Source organism: Natrix helvetica (genome assembly GCF_964273705.1).
Source record: "Natrix helvetica genome assembly, chromosome: 2".
In the NCBI taxonomy this organism is placed as follows: domain Eukaryota; kingdom Metazoa; phylum Chordata; class Lepidosauria; order Squamata; family Natricidae; genus Natrix; species Natrix helvetica.
In genome coordinates this window covers 221,273,728-221,296,213 of record NC_138552.1, presented here as the reverse complement: position 1 = coordinate 221,296,213, position 22,486 = coordinate 221,273,728, and the positions used below count along the sequence as shown (strand labels likewise).

The 22,486-nt window shown below is 37.6% G+C and overlaps 1 protein-coding gene across 1 annotated transcript in view; it reads right to left on the bottom strand.

Annotated features, from left to right (window-relative positions):
* RYR2 (ryanodine receptor 2) overlaps nt 1-22,486 on the bottom strand; it is a 325,381-nt gene that overhangs the window by 177,948 nt on the left and 124,947 nt on the right. The window contains exons 5-10 of the mRNA XM_081941599.1: nt 20,203-20,217; nt 17,747-17,821; nt 17,066-17,144; nt 14,925-15,037; nt 11,938-12,037; nt 8,551-8,647 (exon numbers count right to left, since the gene is read on the bottom strand). Of these exons, the coding sequence (XP_081797725.1) occupies nt 8,551-8,647; nt 11,938-12,037; nt 14,925-15,037; nt 17,066-17,144; nt 17,747-17,821; nt 20,203-20,217 (479 nt within the window). The remainder of the gene's footprint in view (nt 1-8,550; nt 8,648-11,937; nt 12,038-14,924; nt 15,038-17,065; nt 17,145-17,746; nt 17,822-20,202; nt 20,218-22,486) is intronic.

Below are 22,486 nucleotides of genomic sequence, written 5' to 3'. Positions count from 1 at the left end.
TCCAGTTCTTCATTTTTTAAAAGTCTCTCGTGGGTGACTTTCATTTCTTCCATCCTTAATTTAACACAAAAATCCAAATCCATTCCTACAAAAATTTGTAGCAGAATCTTTTATACTCTCTTCCAAGAAATTACAAGGAGGAACCTTTAAAAGAGTTTTGTGAGCTGCAAACGACCTCTATCAGATGCATAGAATGGCTAAACTGATGCAGGGTTTAAATTGGGAAGTAGGTGAAAGTAGGGAAGAAAGACAGTTTGTTTACAGAGATGCAGGTTTCATATATGAGACAGATTATAAATACTTATCAATTAAGAATTGTAAGAACTCTAATATATTAATAACCCATTGTGTTCACTGAAACATTCTGAGATTGCCTGGAATTTTTCTGATGTATCTATCTTCAGCAATCTCTCACTTGATACTATTAATTTCTTATTTCCCAAAATGTCACATGGTCGTCTGCCATAAAATATTCTGATTCCTTTAAAAGAAATTGCCCCCATTGACAAATCCTGCTCTTCTTCAAAAGTATCCAGCAAATGAATTGTGTTTCCTAAATAGCCAGTTAATTGGAATGAGTAAACCAACTCTTATATTTCTGCAGCAAATAAATTATTTCCTTTCCCACTGTAGACTAAAGCAGTGCTTATAAATAAATTACAATTATGCATAACATTATTTATTAGATTAGAGCAAGTTTAAAGATGCTATGGAAATTATTTTATTATAGTGGCTGTCTTTACAAATTGCTACCACTTAGGGAAAAAATGAACTATCTGCAAAACTATATATAGTTTGTTTGTTTTAAAAAAGAAAAGAACCAAAAGCAGAACAAATCTGAAAATAATTATTCAACTGGGGAAAGTAAAAAGGTTCACTTGTGAAGAAGAGTTTTTGAAAAATGCACTCACAAATCTCCCACAAGGGCCTTTCTACAGAGCCTTTAACTCAATACAATACAATAGCAGAGTTGGAAGGGACCTTGGAGGTCTTCTAGTCCAACCCCCTGCCTAGGCAGGAAACCATATACCGTTTCAGACAGATAGGCTATCCAACATCTTCTTAAAGACTTCCAGTGTTGGGGCATTCACAACTTCTGGAGGCAAGTTGTTCCACTGATTAATTGTTCCAACTGTCAGGAAATTTCTCCTCAGTTCTAAGTTGCTTCTCTCCTTGATTAGTTTCCACCCATTGTTTCTTGTTCTACCCTCAGGTGCCTTGGAGAATAGTTTGACTCCCTCTTCTTTGTGGTAACCCCTGAGATATTGGAACACTGCTATCATGTCTCCCCTAGTCCTTCTTTTCATTAAACTAGTCATACCCAGTTCCTGCAATCATTCTTCATATGTTTTAGTCTCCAGTCCCCTAATCATCTTTGTTGCTCTTCTCGGCACTCTTTCTAGAGTCTCCACATCTTTTCTACATCATGGTGACCAAAACTGAATGCAGTATTCCAAGTGTGGCCTTACCAAGGAATTATAAAGTGGTATTAACACTCTTTGGTCCTTCAGTTCTATGACTATAAAATACACTGTATTTAAAAGATACTTAAACAGCCACTGTGAAGCAGGAATAGATCTCTACTAAAGCTACATTGCCATATTTTGCAAAAGGTCATTTAATTATTATTCATTATTTTTATATCAAGATGTAAATTCAGACGCCTTGAGATGTGTACGACTCTTCGAAGTTATGGCAGTCACAGAACAGGTGCTTTATAGCCCATAAAACATCCTTGTTGTAAATTGTTGTGTCTCACGCACACATCATGGTCGGGTGACTGCATGTTGGGCAAGTGATCACATGAAGAATGGGTATAGATCTTCTCCCCCCCCCCACAACATTTTTTGTTTGTTTGTTTGAGGTACACTACTTTTTCCACAAGAGAATTGTTTCAACTCTTTAATTATTTGTATTGTCTTTTTTATACTGGCTATGACGACCTTTTAAGGGCACAATATAATCTTCAGGAAATTTTAACTATATAGTAATGATAAAGTCATATTGTGCTCAATAAAATGCTTTGCCTTACACAATTTTGGAGATAATATACACAATTTTAACAGTAGCTGTTAAATACACAATTAAGGATTACTATATAAAGGTAATCTGAAATTAATTGGGTTTAATGTGATATTAATGTATTTTAATTAAAATGTAGTGTTCATTGAAGTGTTTAAACAATTTGAAAAGTGTATGCATTTAACAATCTCAGAATCTCTGTTTAACCATTGATTCTGTTTTAAGGTAATCAGAAGGAATAATTTCACTGAGCAACGATTTCAACATTTAATCCACTTAATCCAGAGGCACAGAATTTTCTTCAATCAGAGGCTGCACATTGCTTTTAGAAAAAAAAAGTTTTTTGAATTATTTTTTGAGGACCACGGAAAGATAAGTCTGTAACTCAACTAAGTCACTAAATAGGTAGACTTTCTTTATTTTAACCTGCCATCGATGGGAGAAGCATCAGAGGGGGTTCGGGAGTTCATGGCTTCCATGACAGCCATGGACCTGACTCAATTGATTCAGGGCCCGACACACGAGGGAGGTCACACCCTGGACCTCGTTTTTGTCTCTGGCCAGTGGTTGAGTGATCTGGGAGGAGGGGATTTAACCATCACTCCCCTGTCATGGTCAGATCACTCACTCCTTCGTCTTGACTTCCCTGGTGCTACCTCCCGCTGCGGGGAGGCGGAACCGGAAAGCATTAGATGGTTCCGCCCCAGGCGCCTGATGGAACCGGATAGGTTCCAGACGGAGCTTGGGCCACCACCTGTAACCCTGACCCACCCCCGGGTAGAGGACCTGGTGGTCGCGTGGAATAATGCGACTACCGGGGCCTTGAACCGGGTGGCGCCTTTGCGGCCTCTCCGGTGGCAACGATCCACCCTGGCCCCTTGGTTTACCGAGGAGCTAAGGGTGATGAAATGCCGCAAGAGACGCCTAGAGAGTCGTTGGAGATCCTCCCGTTCCGAATTTGATCGAACACAGGCACGAGCCCATTTAAGGACGTACCTTGTGGCATTGAGAGTGGCCAAACGCCAATACTGTGCCACTCTCATTGCATCCGCAGAGAACCGCCCTGCTGCCCTGTTTCGGGTGTCCCGCTCCCTCTTGTTTCAGAGGCCGCGGGAGGCCCCTCTACAGGGCAGAGCAGAGGAATTTGGGAAATATCTGCAGGATAAAATCGCTCAAATCCGGAGGGATTGGGTCCCTGTCAGTGGTCCAATGGAGACGTCCGTGGCGAGTCTTGAGGATTCAACCTGGGAGGAGTTTGACTTGGTTGCCATCGAGGATTTGGACAGAATGCGTGGACGACTGCGACCCACCACATGTTTATTGGACCCGTGCCCCTCCTGGCTTGTACTGGCATCCTGGGAGGTTACACGAGACTGGCTCCTAGACCTGGTGAACGCTTCGTTGAGCGAGGGGTCTCTCCCGGCCGCCTTGAAAGAGGCGGTGGTGAGACCCTTGCTCAAGAAGCCTTCCCTGGACCCTTTGGAGCTGGCCAATTATCGTCCTGTCTCCAACCTTCCCTTTCTGGCGAAGGTTGTAGAGAGTGTGGTGGCTTACCAGTTTCCACGACATCTGGAGGAAAATGATTATCTAGACCCGCGCCAGTCCGGCTTCCGCCCCGGTCACAGCATGGAGACGGCCTTGGTCGCCTTGGTGGATGATCTCTGGAGGGCCAGAGATAGAGGTTGCTCCTCTATCCTGGTCCTATTAGACCTCTCGGCGGCTTTTGATACCATCGACCATGGTATCCTGCTGCGCCGGCTGGAGGGGTTAGGGGTCCGGGGCACCGTTCTGCGGTGGTTCGGCTCCTACCTTTCTGGCCGGACGCAGCGTGTGTTGGCAGGGGAGGAGAGGTCGACCCTACGCCCCCTTACCTGTGGGGTACCACAGGGGTCGGTCCTCTCGCCACTCCTGTTCAACACATATATGAAGCCGCTGGGTGAGATCATCCGTGGTTTCGGGGTGGGATATCATCTGTACGCTGATGATACTCAGCTGTACTTTTCCACCCCGAACCACCCCAACGAGGCCGTCGAAGTGATGTCCCGGTGTGTGGAAGCCGTACGGGTCTGGATGGATGACAACCGACTCAAACTCAACCCCTCCAAGAAGGAGTGGCTGTGGGTACCGGCTCCCCGGTTCAGCCAATTAATTCCATCATTGGCCATCGGGGGCATTCAACTCGCCCCCGTGGAGCGGGCGCGCAATTTGGGCGTCCTCCTGGATGCCCGGCTGTCCATGGATGACCATGTGACAGCCGTGGCAAGGGGGGCGTTCCACCAGGTTTGCCTGGTGCGCCAATTGCGCCCCCTACTGGACCAGGACGCCTTACGCATGGTCACTCATGCGCTGGTGACGTCTCGCTTGGACTACTGTAACGCTCTCTACATGGGGCTTCCCTTGAAATGCACCCGGAGACTACAGTTGGTCCAGAACGCAGACACGCAGGTAATTATGGGGAGTACTAGGTACTCCCATGTGACACTGTTCCTGCGCGAGCTGCACTGGCTTCCTGTGGTCTATCGGGTGCGTTTCAAGGTTTTGATAACGATCTTCAAAGCGCTCCATGGCTCAGGACCTAGTTACCTGCGGGATCGTATTCTGCCCCATACATCCCTGCGACCAATTCGCTCGCACAGAGAGGGTCTCCTCCAGGTGCCGTCCACCAGGCAGTGCCGGGGGGCGGCGCCTAGGAGTAGAGCCTTCTCTGTGGCGGGCCCAGCCCTGTGGAATGACCTCCCCCCGGATATTAGGAATACCTCTGACCTCCGCTATTTTCGTGTAAAGCTCAAGACCCGCCTATTTCAAGTTGCTGGCCTGGCTCAACTTTGATCCAATTATATCGCTCCTGACGGGTTTTTTATCTGGGATATTTTAATTGCATCCAATTTACTTAGGGGTTTTTAAACATTGTGTTTTTACTTGTTTTTATCTACCAGTTCACCTCCTCCTAGTATATGTTTTGTATATGTCTTGGTACATGTTTTTGTTATATGTATGTTTGTCTATATATTTATTTCCTATGTTTTGTTGTACGCCGCCCCGAGTCCTTTGGGAGAGGGTGCGGCTAAGAAATAAATATTTATTATTATTATTATAGATTGAAAAAGAACATGGGAAATCTTAAGGGTGAAACTTTTACCTCACAGAGGCATAATATATCCATTTCCACCTTTACTTTGGAGGAAAAAAAGCCAAATATAGTAAGTCATTTGCTTTTGACTGAATTTCCTCAAAGCAATTTGGAGGTACTCAGAAGACCATAAGCCTGAACTAATGAGTTCTCTGGATATAATCTGTTTTTACCAATCAACACAAGTATGGGCTAAATTAGAGGTACACACCTCCTCATATTTTCACTCTTAAGTATGTATGAAACAAACTTAAGGTTGAAAATGCGAAACTATATAACTATGAATCATGATATACATAAAGCAATACAGGTAGTCCTCGACTTACAACAGTTCCTTTAGTGACCCTTCAAAGTTACAACGGCACTGAAAAAAGTGACTTATGACCATTTTTCACACTTATGACCATTGCAGCATCCCCATGGTCACGTGATCAAAATTCAGACACTTGGCAACTGGTCATATTTATGACGGTTGCAATGTCCTGGGGTCATGTGATTAGCTTTTGTGACCTTCTGACAAGCACAATCAGTGGGAAATCCAGATTCGCTTAACACGCATGCTATTAACAAATGCAATGATTCACTTATCAACTGTGGCAAGAAAAGTCGTAAAAGGAGGCAAACTCACTAAACAAATGTTTTACTTAGCAACATAAATTTTGGGCTCAATTGTGGTCATAACTCAAGGACTACCTGTACAAGTAGCTTTGGCTTATAACCATTCCTAAAAGTGACCATTCAAAGCTACAATGGAACTGAGAAAAAAATGAGTTATAATCAGTTCCTGCACTTACAACTGACATAGCATCCCAATAGTCAAAATGTGAGTGCTTGGCAATTTGCATATATTTACGATAGCTGCAGCATCCCCTGATCATGTGATCACCATCCGCAACCTTCCCATCTGGCTTCCAACAAGCCAAGTCAATGCAAGAAGTCAGATTCATTTAACAACTGGGGTAAGGCTGCATTTTATATAAGGGCATAAAATTGGGAAATGCTTACTTAATTGCTTAACGATAGAAATTGTTTCCCAATTCTGGCCCTAAATGAAGGATCACCTTCATATTCATCTTCATGCACATTTCTCCTATAATATGTACAGTATTTTGTATATGATTTTATTACTTTGTCTTATTTTTAAAATAGCATTTTTATATTTTCATTTACATACGCATTTTTAACTGAAGAAATGCATCACAAAGGTGGGAAAAGTGTAAATACTGAAATATAGCGGTATTTCGATGGCCATTTACTTTTTGAAAATTCAGTGAATCTATCTCCTTAGGCAAAATCTCTTTGAATGATGCAGGTATTCAATGGAATGATAATCAGCATTCTCAAAAGATATATATTTCTCCTCTGGACAACATTTTTCCAGCAAAAAATGTAGTGACACAAGATAATTACTTTTCCTTCTGAGTTCAGTTAAGAGAAGAGCTACTACATTATTTTGTACCTCTCACACATGCTAATCCCCGAGGCAAGCCCTAGGTACTATAGGCAGCAACAAGAAAATGAGTAGATTTTAAAATATTATTTCTACTTTCAGTAAATGAAGATAACAAATTGACTAGTTCTGTAGCCCATGGGCTAATTCAAACTTAATTCACTTCAACTAGCCCTTTTCCATGAACTACTCAGATGATCAAGTTATACTGATAAGAAATATGCCCATAAAATTCAACATTTATCACTGTTGCCAGTGCTTTTGTCATAAAAAGGTCTCTCACTATCAGAAATCCCTTCACTACTTCTAATTTTAAATAATATTTTATTTATAAATGGGAAAGGGATTATATGAATTTTGTTAAGAATGTATTATCTATTCTTATCAAGTTTCATAACATCTTGGACAGTCCTTGGTCAAGTTTGCTTCCAAACAACCTTTTCAATATAATTCATAGGAATACATTTTGTATCTTAGAAATGTAAAATTATATGCTTTAGTAAGTGCATATTTATTCAATTTAATTCAATTCAATTTTAAATTTCCTAAGATTCTTCATAAAAATTCACAACACCAGTTTTGGAGATACTATATTTCAGGAAAAATATATATTATTTTCATGAATTAAAGTTGATCTTAGTCAAGAGGGCAATCTCATGAAATATAGGTAGTCCTCAACTAAGATCATAATGGAGGCCAGAATTATGGTCATAGGTCCTTGCAGTGATGAGTTATCATGTGACTTGACCCAATTTTTTGACATATTTTGCAGTAGTCATTAAACAAATGCAACAGTTGGTAAGAAAATCAATTTTCCACATTTTTTTTTGCCAGAAACTAGAAGTAAATGCTGAAACTAGCAAAAATTGTAGCAAATCATGGTCATGTGAGACACAGCAAACGTAATAAAGGTGAGCAGGTTGCCAAGCGTTCAAAATGCAATCATGTGACCATGAGACAGGGGAAGGGGGCCATAGTAACTTCAAAAATGGATCTCAAGTAGCTTGGGGAGGGGGGGACTTTGCAACATCAACCATTCATTAAGCAATTAGTCATAAGTCAAGGACTACCTATATCAGAATGGATGTTATATAAAATAAGATCTATCCTCACACATTCCAAAGTGCGGGATGAGGCAATGGATTGAAGTTACCAGAAGACACATTCAGATTGTATGGGGGGGAAATCCTTCCTAACAGTAAGAGTAGTTTAACAGCGCAATCAATTACCCGGCAAAATGATGGTTCCCTTCACCTCTCAGAGATCTTTTCATTTGTGTTTCTGCATGGAGCTAGGGGCTGGATACAATGACCTAAACAATCCTTTTATCAAATATGATTTGGTTAAAATTAAATTTCCAGGTAACTTCATTGTATTTTACAGCCTGGTTAAGCATTTGCAAGTTTCTCCTCTTCAGATTCTGATAGGACTATAGAATAGCCTGACAACTGCATACCTAGCAAATCATGTGGCTATATCTTTAATAGGGAGACTTTTCTCCAAATATTTTTTTACATTAGAATTAGATTAAATGTTAACATTCAAAAACCAGACACCTAAACCTTCTTTTAATTAATGTTAAGTAACTTGCTGCTACTTGATTACCATAGAGCTATATGTACTTATTTTAGAGCTGTGCACACTTTGACATTTGGAAAGAGTGAAAGACATCTCACCATTGTTCATTAAAATATAGTATAAGTTTTCAAATTTTTATTTTTATGAAAAAAAATAAACATGCTTTAATAGTTTAATTGATGGCAGACAAGTGGTAAGACCCAAAGCAGTTCTTCGAATTCAGTTTCAAACCTAATTTCTGTTGTAAAATCCTTTGCTTTGCAAGGGCACTAAAATTGTATTCATGCTAATATTAATGAATAGATCACTGAGAAATTTTGGCTTACATTATCCAAGTGTATGGCCTTTGTTTTGTTTAACAAACATTTACCTTCTCTGCTCTTCTCCATGTTCTCCTGAAGGAACCGTCAGGCATTCATCCATGTGACCATGTAATAACCTCAGTACGTCACCTCCTATTAGATAGCCTAATGCAGAGCAAATAAAAAGTTGTATATTTTAAGATTAATCCTACCTCCCTATAATTTTTCATCAACTTCTAACTATTCTTGATATTAATTCCATTTCTCAGTTTTCTATTTAATTTTCAAAAGACTATACTAGGACAAATTGAAATGATAGACTCAGAAAAGCATGTATTGTCACCTAATGAGACAATTTCATGCACCATGAGGTCTTCTTCATTAAATGCTATGAAAACTTCATTGCTTCCAAAGCATAGTCTCTGCAGGCATGCTGTACAATATAGGACTTCTGTAAATACTATCTGAAGTCTGTTTGGAACAATACATATAATTCACTTGTCAAAACAGATTTGTATGCATTAATTATATTTAAATTTTCATTTACACACTCAGATTATCTCTATTATCTATAAAATGTGATGCAAAATATGGAGTTATCAATAGAAATTTATTCGATTATGAATAAATCCTGAATAAAGTAGACTTCATATTTTGTTCACGTACTATGCCACAATTAATTTCAAATGATTACAGATACTATCATTACAGAGATTTATAATGGCTACAGAAGAAAACTGCACTATTCAACAAAATTAATTGATAATCTAAGAACTCTTTCTGCATCATAGGATAAAGGAAATAAATGTTTTTGATACAAATTTTTTGAAGAGCTGAACCATACTTCTAAAATGGTGAAGCCTCTATGATAGATTGAAAACTTAAGTATTTTCAAATATTCATGGACAAATTGCCAAGCCAATACAAAAGAAACTTAACTTTTTTATGCACTAAAAGCTTAAATATAGCTTTATTAATAAGCACAGAAAAGAGAGCCAGTTTGGTGTAGTGGTTCTGGCACCAGCTAGAAAATGGGAGACCTTGAGTTCTAGTCCTGCATTAGGCATAAAACCAGCTGAGTAACTTGAGCCAATCACTCTTTCTCAGTCTTACGAAGAAGGTAATGGCAAACCATTTCTGAAAAACCTTGCCAAGAAAACTTCAGGGACTAGTCCAAGAGGTTGCCATGAGTCAACATACTCAAAGGCACTAGAAAAATTAAAAATAGCACAGAAAAGTTGGGAAGAATTTTCTACAGCAAAAATTTAAAAATAAGTTTCCTTCCACAAAGCTAACTATTACATTGATGTTAGCATATGCCAAATGTATAAAAGATGCTTATTTTCAATTGATACCGTGTTTCCCCGGGGTTAGCCTTATTTTTGGGGAGGTCTTATTATTTTTCAGGTGCAGGAGGCAGCAAGCCCACCAGCCCCACACTTTCTGTCCCACCACCTGCTTGCCTGTGGCCACAATGATCTAAGTTCTCCTTGCATCCTGGCCTTCACCTGCCCTGCTTGCTGGCCGCCAAACAGCTGTCTGTGCTGCTCTGGCCTCGCAGAGGGCTCTTCTTGGCAGAATACATGCACACACACACACACACACACACACAGACTCCCCCTCAAAGGCAGCCACATCCCTTCACTAACTTGCTTTCCAGCTCCATTCTCCCCTCCATGTGCAGGACAAGAAAAATAGACTGTGTGCCTATGGTTAAAAAAAAACAAAAACCAGAAAATACCTTCCAAGTTCTCGCAAAAAAAAAAGATCTCGCGAAGTTGGAAGTAGTTCCACAAACTACTTTTCTTGCCCTGCACATGGCAGTGGAGAATGGAGCAGGAAAGCAGGTTAGTGGAGGGATATGGCTGCCTTGGGGGGAGGTGGGGTAGGAATCTCTCTCTCACACATCCACAAACCATCCTTTCCTTGGGAGCTCTGCACAGACACAGAGAAGGCTTCGAATAGAGCCGAAGTACATCTGTGCTGGGGATGTACATCTGCGCTAAGATCCCAAGGAAAAAAACGATTGCCAGGAAAAGGTGGGGGTTTCCTCTTATCCTGTTCTGTGTCTGTGCTGAGCTTCAGAACAGGGTAAGAGGAAGGAAAATCTCCCCTCCCCATTTTCAAGCGGTTTGCAAAAATTCCCCATTCCGAGCCTTCAATTCTGCAATCCTGGATAATGTGAAGGCTTGGAATGGGGCATTTTTGCAAATCACTTGAAAATGGGGAGGGGGGATTCGTCTCTTATCCTGTTCCCAGTCTGTGCTGACTTTCAGAACAGGTGAGAGGCAGGAATATCCTCCTCCACATTTTCAAGCCATTTGCAAAAATGTCCCATTTCAAGCTTTCAGTGTGAATATGCAGATGAGAAGCGACCTCCTGTAGACATGAAAATTCATATGCTTGGGACATCAGAAGAAGCTTTGCAAGGAGACGCTGCTGTCAAAGTGCAGGAAATCTCACCACCCCCCAACCTGCAGATCGTCCTTTCAAAGAGGAGTTTAACCAGGACCAAGAGGTGGCTGAAAGTGGCATTTGAGTCTCCTTCATCCTCGTAAAACTTCTCTTTGAAAGGAAGATCTGCAGGTGGGGGGGGGGGAAATATCCTGCACATCAGCAACGGTGTCTCCTTGCAGGGCTTCTTCCAATGTCCCAGATATACTGATTTCCATGCCTTCCTTTCCTGTTCCATGGACAGAATTGCCTGCTGTGACTGTCACTGTTAGGTAAGGAGGGCATGAGGCATTTGGGTTGTATTGCTTGGCCTCTGGCTTCTTTTGCAGCCGAATTGGCTGCAAAAGCGACCAGCATTTGATGGGGGAAGAGGCCTGAGCAGCACCCATGAATCAGTTGTTTTGTGAATGGAGTGACTCAGCTGTTCCAATTAAGGGGCCAAGAAGCCCTGAGATGACCAGGGAAGGGAAGGGCTGCCCCCTGTTCTGGCTAAACCCACCCCTCACTAGTGCTTATTTTCAGGAGAGGGCTTATATTTTTGCCCACCCCAAAAATCTGGCATGGCCTTATTTTCAGGACATATCTTATTTTTGGAGAAACACAGTAGTTGTTAGCTGCTTGACAACCTTAATGCAACCTCTTTCAAGATAGTTTTTATGGTATGCAAAAGAACAGGTAGATTATAAAAGATTTGATAGTACTGTAGGTGGCTAAGAGGACTCTAAAAATATCCAATGTTAATACAACTATTTGCCAAACACCCACTTGCCTTCCCTTTCATATTTATTATGAATTCAGCTCTAAGTGTTCCTGAGTAAATCTAATTTTATAACAAGCAGAACTACCATCTGCCTTAATTTTTTTTCCTAAATAGATTAATAAAACAATCTGAAGAATGCTTATTTTGTATTGCAATTCTTTGCAAGGGATTGGAGTCATCATCACATTACAGAAACAACAAACTTAAAGCATAATGACCACTATTATTTTAACAGTGGTACCTTGAGCTACTTCACTTCCAGAACTGATTGGGGCAACACTCCAAAGTGTTTGCTGGAAAGCTGCATCCACACGCAAGCTGCTGTTGCCATAAGATAAATGCTGCAATCATTGGATAAAGAAATTGAATAAAGGAAAAGTCTGTCATTAGACTAATATAACAATACATAACAATCATCCTACATTTGTTACATACTTTGGTAGTCTTTGCAAAAATTAAATTATCTGGATAACTGAATGTATAGCACTGTGTTCTATGAAATATCAGTTGAAGTCCGACCTGTTCAAGTTTCTCATCTACCAAGTAATATTCAGAATATCAGTAGCTCTAGACCAGATGAGAACTAGCAGTAAAAGACCAGTACAGCAGATAAGATGAATGAGCCAGAATTAATTCAAAGCTAGTTAATTATACTGCAAGCACCCTCCAAATTCCCTTGTCTACTTCAAAAGTACTTAACAGTATTTCCCTGAAATTTGGAATGGAGAAATTGTCAGTGTAGAATAGCAATTACAACAAAAATGGTGGAGTGTTGCTAATCCGCAAATAGTTTTTTGGTTTTGATTAAACGTATGTACAATCCCAGCCATTATTATTTGTTTAAAAAAGTACAGCTTGTCATAACATTGAAACCAAACCACCTATATTATTTAGAAATGAAAATAGTTCATTTACTTTATTTTAGTTAGTAAAGTGAAAATAGTTACTTGCCCTGAAGTATGCTGTATTTTCTACTATTTTAGAATAGTCAACTAATATACAACTTTATTAATGATACCTAGATGCAAAAGATCTTAACAAGTGTAACAGTTTTATAAACTAAAACATAATAAATATTACTACACAAATGTCTCATTTGTCATTTCTAAACAATTGGTCTAGAAAAATTACTGAAAATGTATTTTAATTAACAGTTACATTTCAAATAATAATTTTAAAAAGTTTTGTTTTCAAAGCTATGACTAAATATTTTCTTTCCGATATTATATTTTTCTGTTCTAATTGAATTTGTTTATCTTGTGATTTTCCTTGCTACCTGTGCACCAGAAAATGATTAGCAATGAAAGAGCCTTCTTTTTTTTCTAGCTAGGGTATCTCTGGATGGAAAAAAGTACAATACAATACAATACAATACAATAGCAGAGCTGGAAGGGACTTTGGAGGTCTTCTAGTCCAACCTAGGCAGGAAGTGTATTACTACTTTTGTGTATCATAATCAGATGAAAAATTATCATATTGATGTATGGTTATCAAATTGATGTATACTCGTTGTATTATTTTTCATTATTTATAGGACAAGCAAATCTCAAATTCCTATCCTCAAGAAGCTTTGTCTTTATAGCCCTTAGCTTCAGTTTATTGGCATTCATTCAAACCCACATTACATCCAGGGTCCAGTCCAGACAAACACAGCTGAATATCATAAGCAAGTTGATGACACCGGTTCCAAAATTCCTGATGATTGGTCCCATCAGTTTCATATAGCATATCTGGCCCCAAACCAAGAATGACATGTGATGATTCTGTCAAGCTGAGTTCTTTATTATTCTCACACTTATAGACAAAACTGTTCCATTATTAATCTCTGCATTTACATTATACTCTTGTAACCTGTAAGGGAGGGGCTGTCTTCACCATTTCTCTCAAAGGTAATATCTAGATTGAGTTGCATTTACTCCTCTGGAATGCACCATCTCCTTCCTGGGAATCCATCTCCTTACTGCATTCCATCACAAACAATGGGGACCAATCAGTACTTTGTGGCATTTTATCCTCATGGAGGCAATAGCATGCAATGCTACTGCCTTAATAATGGAATCACTGTAACATTGTCGCCCCAACTCCAACTCACCTAAATGACACTGTAGAGAATCATAGTCAATAATTCAAAACCTCAAAAATAAATCAAGTATGTGTCCTCCAGATGATCTCTGGCTGAATAAATATAGGTGGTCCTTGAGTTACAGTAATCCACTCAATGATCATTCAAAATTAAAATAGTATTGAATGAATGGCACGTATACCTGTCTCCCAAAGTTATGGCCATTGCAACACCCGTAGAGTTATGTGATTAAGTTTTGGCTAACAAACTACCATCACGACTTGAAGACTACCTATAGCACCTCCCAAGCACACTGTACACAAAGAAATATTTGTATCTGAATCATAGTAAATATAAACAAATGGATATGGGAAAAACCTTTTCAAGAGTGAACACAGAACTGACTCATTTATTTTTATAATTTCATTTATATTTGCTATTAACCTAGATTTCTGTGTAACAAGAAATCTATTTACAAAACTGTTCATACTTCTACAGCTATTTTTAATAATACTATTTTTAGTGCCTAAGCATTCATTTCATTTTGAAAAGATATAAATATCTACTCTCACAGAAGAAGTCTATCAGATAGTCTTGATTTCACCTTGTTCCTGTGATGACTTACAGGAACAAAGAAGACATCACACCTTCTGGCCTGGAAGAACTTTAGATTCTATTTAAAATACGATATTTCTCAAAATACAGTAAGCATACTAGAACCCCCAAGTATATCTGATAGTCTCACATAATGGCAATGAGGAGTGAAAGGACTGTCAATGTGGTCGTGTAACATCATACTTTACAACTGCTTTGCTTAACAACAGAAACTGGTTTCAACTACCATTGTTGCATGAGGACTACATGTACATGTACATGAACAGCATTTTAAAATGCTTTTGAACAAGAAAAATATGAATATGTATTTAAAATTACACATTAATATTCATTTTAATTTCCTACATCTATTTTTTTATAGTTTAAGCTTATTTTAAAATTGAACTTTTTGGGAAAAGCTGCCTTATATATAAGAATTTCAGTGGCAGCATGGATTGGATAAGGGTAGGACTGAAACATATGTTTATATATTATCTATTTTTTTATACTCACTTTTGTAATTTTTAAAGTTTTATTAAAGAACATATTAGTATACTCTCTTCATCGCTCACCAAGTATCTTTCTGATGAGACACTGACAAGGATGAGATCATCCCCAACACGCACTTTTTCTCCTTCTGAACGCTGTTTGGAAGCAGGATGTATAGTCCACCAGCAGGCTTCCCCTGTATGGAAACATACTGTTTTATTTTGCATGTAGAATTGTGAATATAACCATTGGCTTAATAATAATACAATCGACAACAATGAAATACTAGAAGTCCAGACTAAAACACCTTTGCTTTGTCTTAAGATGCTTCCACATAAGGTTCTAAGTGGATGATTTCCACTTCCTAATCACTCGCTGTTATTATCTTTATTTTTCCTAACTTAATATGCTACAAATATCACTTACTGGTTAGTTTTTGCATAGGCTAACCAATAATAGAATGTTATTCTATCGTTATTTAAAATTATAAAAATAAATTGCAGCAGCATCCCTGTTTTCAGTGTATGCATATATTTAGTATTATGCAAAACAAACCGTGTAGCTATGAGAGGAATCTTTCTGGCTTCAAAGTTACATTTCCTTCTTTTTAAAGCTTCTTGCAAACAATCTTGCTGAAAAGATAGCACATTAGCAACTTTCCCAGTAGCTGTAACCATAGTTCCATGTTACAGCAACATACAGTGCATTAATAAGAAAAGGAAATATATTGAAAACATTGAAAAAAATCAAGAAAGGAGAACTCTGAGGAGGAGGGAGAAGACAGATGATATGACTATGCAAGAGCTTTTTCTGGTAGAAAAACAGATCACCCATAGGCTGTGCAAGGTCACAATATTCCAAAGGGGAAACAGATATATTATAGTTTTAAATAAAAACAATGCAAAACCAGAGAGCTCCCAAAATCAGCCAACTTCCTGAGTTAGATTTGGAGTTAATTCTGTACAGAATTATTATTAGAGCTCTCTTTAAGTAAGTTTCATCTGTTGACATTCCACTATATTTTTTGCTTTGGGCCAAAGTTCTTTTAAAAATTTCAAAACACAATAAATGACATGAATATCTGGCCAAGTCTATTCATATACTTCAACTATTTAACCCTGTATTCTACAGTTGATAATAGTCCACATCAGTTACAGAGAGATATACGTGTGAGAACAGCCTACAAGACTACTTCTGCAAAAAAAAAAAGAAAGAAAGAAAGAACCTTACAATTGACATTGATAAATGTTGTTTCTGCATTTGTCCCAGAGAGCTGCATGATCTGCTTGTTTTTGCAGTGGACTAATCTAGTTCTTATAGTGAAATTATCAGTGTATGAACGGACAAAGAGTTTTGTTTATCAGTTGGTTTGTCACAGAGCTTAACGTTGCTTTAGGCTGAGAGGGAATGACTACCACAAGATAACCCAGATGGATATGGTTATCTAAGGAACAATTAGAAACTCCACCTCTCTACTCCTAAGTTCAGCATCTTAACCATTACACTACACGGACTCTATAAATATATGTTTTAAAATGCTGGCGTTAAAATATAACTGTGATGGACATTCAATTTTCCCTGTCCCAAAACATAGGTATAATCTTGAAAATATCTATAATCCTAATTTTAACTTCATAGAAAATCAAATCTTTTGTCATCCTGCTCTACACCCCAGATTTATTTTATTTATTTATTTCTTAGATTTTTAGACCGCCCCTCTCCCAGAAAGGGACTCTCCCAGAAAGATATGTGCAAGCAGACTGGGAAGATAAAATAAGAAAGTATGGTACACCAGAAATATTCATTCACATTGGATGAATTGAAAATAGGAGTGTAATGCCATTTTAGCCCCACAGCACACGGTGAGGTAAGAGAAAATTAGCACCCACATATAGATTTGCATGGAAATCAGTTCATTTTCCTTTTCAATGTGTACTTATGAGGCATACAGTGTACAGTACTATCGAATGATATCACTACCATGGATGAACTAATAGGGAGCTCTCTTCAAGAGTGGAATAGAAAGTGGCCATTCTGTGACCTACCTCTTTCTTTGAGAGTCAATCAGGACTGCCCCAGGATGCATACAATCAAGCAACCCATTAGAATGCCAACCCTACCAACAGTAAACAAAAAGCTGGGCTTCTGTCAGAAATATAAGTTATTAAATCTCAAAAGGGCCATAAAAATAAAAATGCAGTCTTTTCTTCCACAAAGTAGTCACCTGTGGTATCTTCTTGCAAACCTACATCAAAAGCCAATTTATCCATTGATGTTCGTGATGTGGAAAGACAACACAGATACTAAGAAAAAGAAAGAAACAAGTGAGTGTTTTAAATAATATCATTTCTATTTATATTCCACCATTCTATGCAGGGAACTCACATACAGTCACATATAATCAAAATTTTAAATACACAAACAAACACAAACACACAGGGAGACAGATACACACACACACACACTGTGTATACATTTCTACAGCATAAGCATTAACTAAAATAAAACATAAATAGCTGTAAGGCAAGATACTCTTCCATAAAATGTCTATATTTCTTATCATCACACTTCAATATTTCAAAAATGAAATATTATAAAGAAATAAGATTTTTGGAGCTTCGAAAATATGGAAGGACAAAAAAACAGATTTACCAAACTAGCTACCAAAACTCTCCATTTTAGATGGGGTACACAGACAGTGAAAATACATTGCATTCAAGCAAAACAAACATGCAATTTGATTGCAATCTATTCAATATCATATTGAATAAATATTAAACAAATAAAGTATCCAAAAAGTTGAAATGTAGCCATAATCTAAGTCTAGTGTTGAACTATATTGATCCTGATACATAAAAGAGAAACATACCAACATTATAAATACTGTAGATAAGGTTATACATACCATGCCACTGTAAGAATGGCGCAGTAATATTGCATGTCCATAGAGGAGAGTTCTATGACCACCACCTTGCGCAGTCTATGTGAATTAAAATAACAATTAGTAACATGTTGGTATAAAAGCTGTTTCTTTCAGTTTAGAGGAAAAAACTATTTGTCCAATGTTTACATTCTCACTGACAATATCAATGACCAAACCATAGAGCTGTCTCTGCAAACAATGATCCCACTTAATTATAGATTGGAATGGCAACCAGAGCTCCAAATATGATCATCAGCAATCTCTTTACAGTCCCCAGAGTAGTCTAGGGTATGTGGTGGCAGAAATCCAGCCTTTTTGGGAAATATTACGGCAAATCCTGACTGTACTTAATAATCAATAAAAGCAATGTTCTCTAAAAACTGAATAGCCTGTTGCAGAATATGTAAAGAGGTTCTCTGTTGAGCAAAAAAAAACAAACTTTTCATTTATTTTCACTACTGATTTTTTTTCATCATATACTACTCCTACTACATTCAGCAATCAACCTTCAGTACTTGTTTTCACAAAACATTCTATTCAAGCCTATTTATTGTATCAGACACTTTTTTCTTAATAAATGTACAATAAACATCATGGTTCATGGATCATGGATTTCTCAGATGTACTGAATAGCAAAAAAATTGCCCTACTCTGCCCCAATTTAGCTTACTGGTGCTCCTTATTTTCTTTCCATCAGAATTCTACCAAACTCCCTACAAAGAGTAAACAGGAATTCTCCCATAGTTTTTTCATTCCCTCTTTTTTCAGGGGAATTATAACAGTATTCTTCTAATCTTCAGACCCAGACCCAGTTTTCATAAACACATTAAACCAAAAACAAACCACACACAGTTATACCATTTATATCTGCAGCCTTAACGTGTTTTAAACATACTACAAGTAATTCTCACTCCAAAAATCATAAGATGAATATATTTTTAAATCTGTGCAGATTAATAGTTGCTTAGTGGGGACAATTTAAAGTGTTAGCTATTCATCTTAAAGTCTTCAACAAATTAGTATGACTATTTGAACAACTTCAAACTATCTAAACTATAAACGTATATGTGAAAACTTTCAAACTAATAAGTTTTCTGAGCCAACATAAATGGAAGAGTTTTTTTGTATTGTCCATTAAGTGGTCAGAATGTTTCCTCAGAATTACATCTAGATCTCACTCTTCTCGACTTTTATCATATGTATAACTATTTTCTGCATAATTCGTTTTTTAACTATTATTTCATAGTCTGCCTTTTAAATATTATTAGTTACATAGGATGCCTAAACAAATAGAAAAAAAAAGAAACTAAATGTCGCCCACTGTGTATTTATTTGCTGTCTTTATAAACATGGTCTCTTGGCAATGTGCAATATAGAAACAGAATAATTATAACAATATCTTAAAATCTCAAACCCTGTGGTCAAAATCAATGCTAAATGCATGTCAATGGCGCATCTTATCTGAATGCTCTTTGGAAAAGCTCTGTTTTAAACCAAGATCTTTTTTAAAAGATATTGGCAAGAAACACTAGGTTTAAGTGAAGTTATAACATTGGTAAGGGAAACATGCTTCAACTAATGTTCATACACAATCAGAATAATATGGGACAAAATAACTCATATCTAGATTTATCTTCCTTGGTGAGAATATACAGCGTGAACTAACTCATAATTGATATAAGATTTCTTGTTCAACAAATCTGCATTCATGTGTCGTTTGTCACATTCCCCAAAATTTTGATATATGATGCACATTTGTGAAATTGAAAATCATGTTCACCATTTCATGTCTTCACTATTGATATAAACACTTATATCAGTTATAATTACAGGTAGTGAATGTAGAGAACAGACCTGAAGGTCAGAGGGAAGAACTGTTACCAAGGCAACAATCAGCTAAATGAGGCCTGAGCCCAGTCCAAGACAGTAGTTTACAAAAATGCCTCAGACAGACCCTCAGCTAATTCACATGAAGATAAAAGAGAGAAGGGAAGTACATTAAGATATGCAGGATTCTGTTATTATAGCTGTTCCAGTAAGAATAGCTTTAGATCTACACAGTGTCTGTTTCTTAGTGTGGTCTATCTTATAAGGCTGACATCACTTCTGAGTTAAATATATGTTTTGTTGACTATGATGAGTTTAAAATGCGTATCTTTAAGGCATAGTTAGTCTAGAATAAATTGCTACACTGTTGTTAAACATAATCTTTGTTGTTGTTGCTGCTATATAAATATATTGTCCAGAGACTTCTCTTAAGTGCAAATGATCTTCTAAATTTTAAGTGTAAATGATATTGTAAATCTTGTAAAGTGTCCCTACATCATAAAATAAGATATCACTCATCTATTAAAGATGTGTATGTATAATGTTGTTATAACATAATATGTATACAAAAGCTTGTTGGAATAAACTGAAATAATTGTTTTCAAGCTTACCTTCATCATAAATTTCTGAAGCACCATTAAAAAGAATAAGAAAAAAATAATTACACATTACAGTCAGTCTACATTTTTATATAATACTGGTTTTTCCTTATACCAAAAGTTTGAGAAAATTATTTATTACATTTACAGCACTAGAAAATTTTTAAAAAATCATATGCATATATAACAATTATGTAAAATATTAATAGGTGTGACACTGAAAAAACTAATTTTATGAGAAAACATTTCTGGATTAATATATGCACTTATTTATGCATTATTGCAACTGCATTAATCTTTTCTAAACAGTTCATAAAAATAAAATATTTTTAATTCTCTACTGTGTAGTATTGATTTCAATGCTTTGGAGGTTCTAGATCAAAACAGAGTAAAAATGACATAACAAAACAGGATACCAATCTTATAAATTAGTTTACTTCAAAATACATTGTTATATGACAATGTTTAGAGTTGCCACAATAGGAAGCATGCCCTGTAAGTGCCTGTAACAATCTGTGATCTACTAAAATGCTTCTCATCACCATTATAAGCCGGGCATTCAATACCCTGTTAATTGGAAGTGATAAATTGATATGTGAGATTCATATATTCTACTGGCAGAAAAATAGAGGATATTGTATCCTAATTATTAGTAGTATTACTGTAGTATTTTGATTATCTAATATGTCTTATGACCATATTTGGATCTGTTAGAGAACATGAACAATTACATTTGCCATTACATTCATGTTTTAAAATGGGGTTGTTGTAACAAAATGCTGGACTATATGTTGTTTTTAAACTGGGCCCAGTAGAGCTTTTTTTATGCTGTCATCACTGACTTTTCCACATCTAAAAACTAGCATATGGTTGAACAGATGGGGGTTTTATAGTTGGATCCAATCTGACAGTCATATCTATCCACTTATGAAAAGTCAAGATAACTAAATAAAGATAGCTAAAAGTTAACTAAGCTTTTAATTTTAATTTTAAAGTTAACTAAGATAGTTAAAAGAAAGAGAGGACAGCATTTGATTAAATGCCGTGAACTTTGATAAATCTATTTCTCAAAGGAAAAGCTTTTCGATTATGTACTGACCTGTACTGGCAAACAAAAATAACTAATAAAGCTGAGCAGCTCTTCGAATTTGAAATGCAAAATGTTCTTTGAAATGTGTGGGAGTGCACACATAGCACTGGTTCAAATACTTGTAACCAAGTGCATCTTTTCCAGGGGTGAAATTCAGCAGGTTCTGACAGGTTCTGGAGAACCAGTAGTGGAAATTTTGAGTAGCTCTGGGGTCACCTCTGGCTGACCTCAGAGTGGGGTGGGAATGGAGATTTGGCAATATCCTTTCCCCAGGAGTGGGGAGGGAATGGGGATTTTGCTGTATCCTTCCCATGGAGTGGGGTGGGAATGGAGATTTTACAGTATCCTTCCCCTGCCACACCCACAGAACCGGTAATAAAATAAAATTGCATTTCACCATTGATCTTTTCCCAAGATGCCCATAAAAAGATGCAGCTGCTTTAAGGAGAGAGGTGGGGGGAGGGGGGAGGGAGAGAGAGAGGAGAAGAGAGGGGGGGGGGGGAACTCAGGTATTACACAACTCCAATAATTAATGAGGGACATGCTTCATTCAGAGGTAAGTGGCATTTATCTGCAATTATAGCCTATCAGCCCCCCAACAGTTCATAGATAACTCCCAACAAGTCTGACACAGTTCCACTGTGTTTCCCATTTAGCACAGGCAATCACCCAATTGCATTAACACAGTTAATTATGGTAATTGCCATGGTTCTGCAGCACGTTTTTCCAAAGTGCTTTTACAGCAGAACCATATATGGGGTTTCCCCCCACCACCTTCCATTTCATCTGCTGCTTCTGTAAGAACTACAGATATTGATCGAAATGGTGTTATTCACCTTCTCTCTGTGATGGATGTGCTGTTGTTGCTCATGGAGAGGCAATGGACTTGTATTTTATCAAGAAAAATTGAGTGGCAGCTAAAGGGGATGTATTATATGACGCAATCAATCTAACACTGCTCCAATGCCCTGCGATTTGGGGAAAGGGGGGAATAGGTGGGTTTGGAGAAGCAGAAATCAATCTAATCTAATGCAGAACCAACAGACTTGTCTGTTTACTAGCCACGGGGATTCCTTGGAGCTTTGTGTGCAGAAAGATATAATGGCTGAGCTATGTCTGAGGGTTTCTTTAATACATCTTTCTCTGCAGAGCACAAATACATATTTACTGAGCTCAACAACTGCAGAACTGGACCCTGAAGTAAAC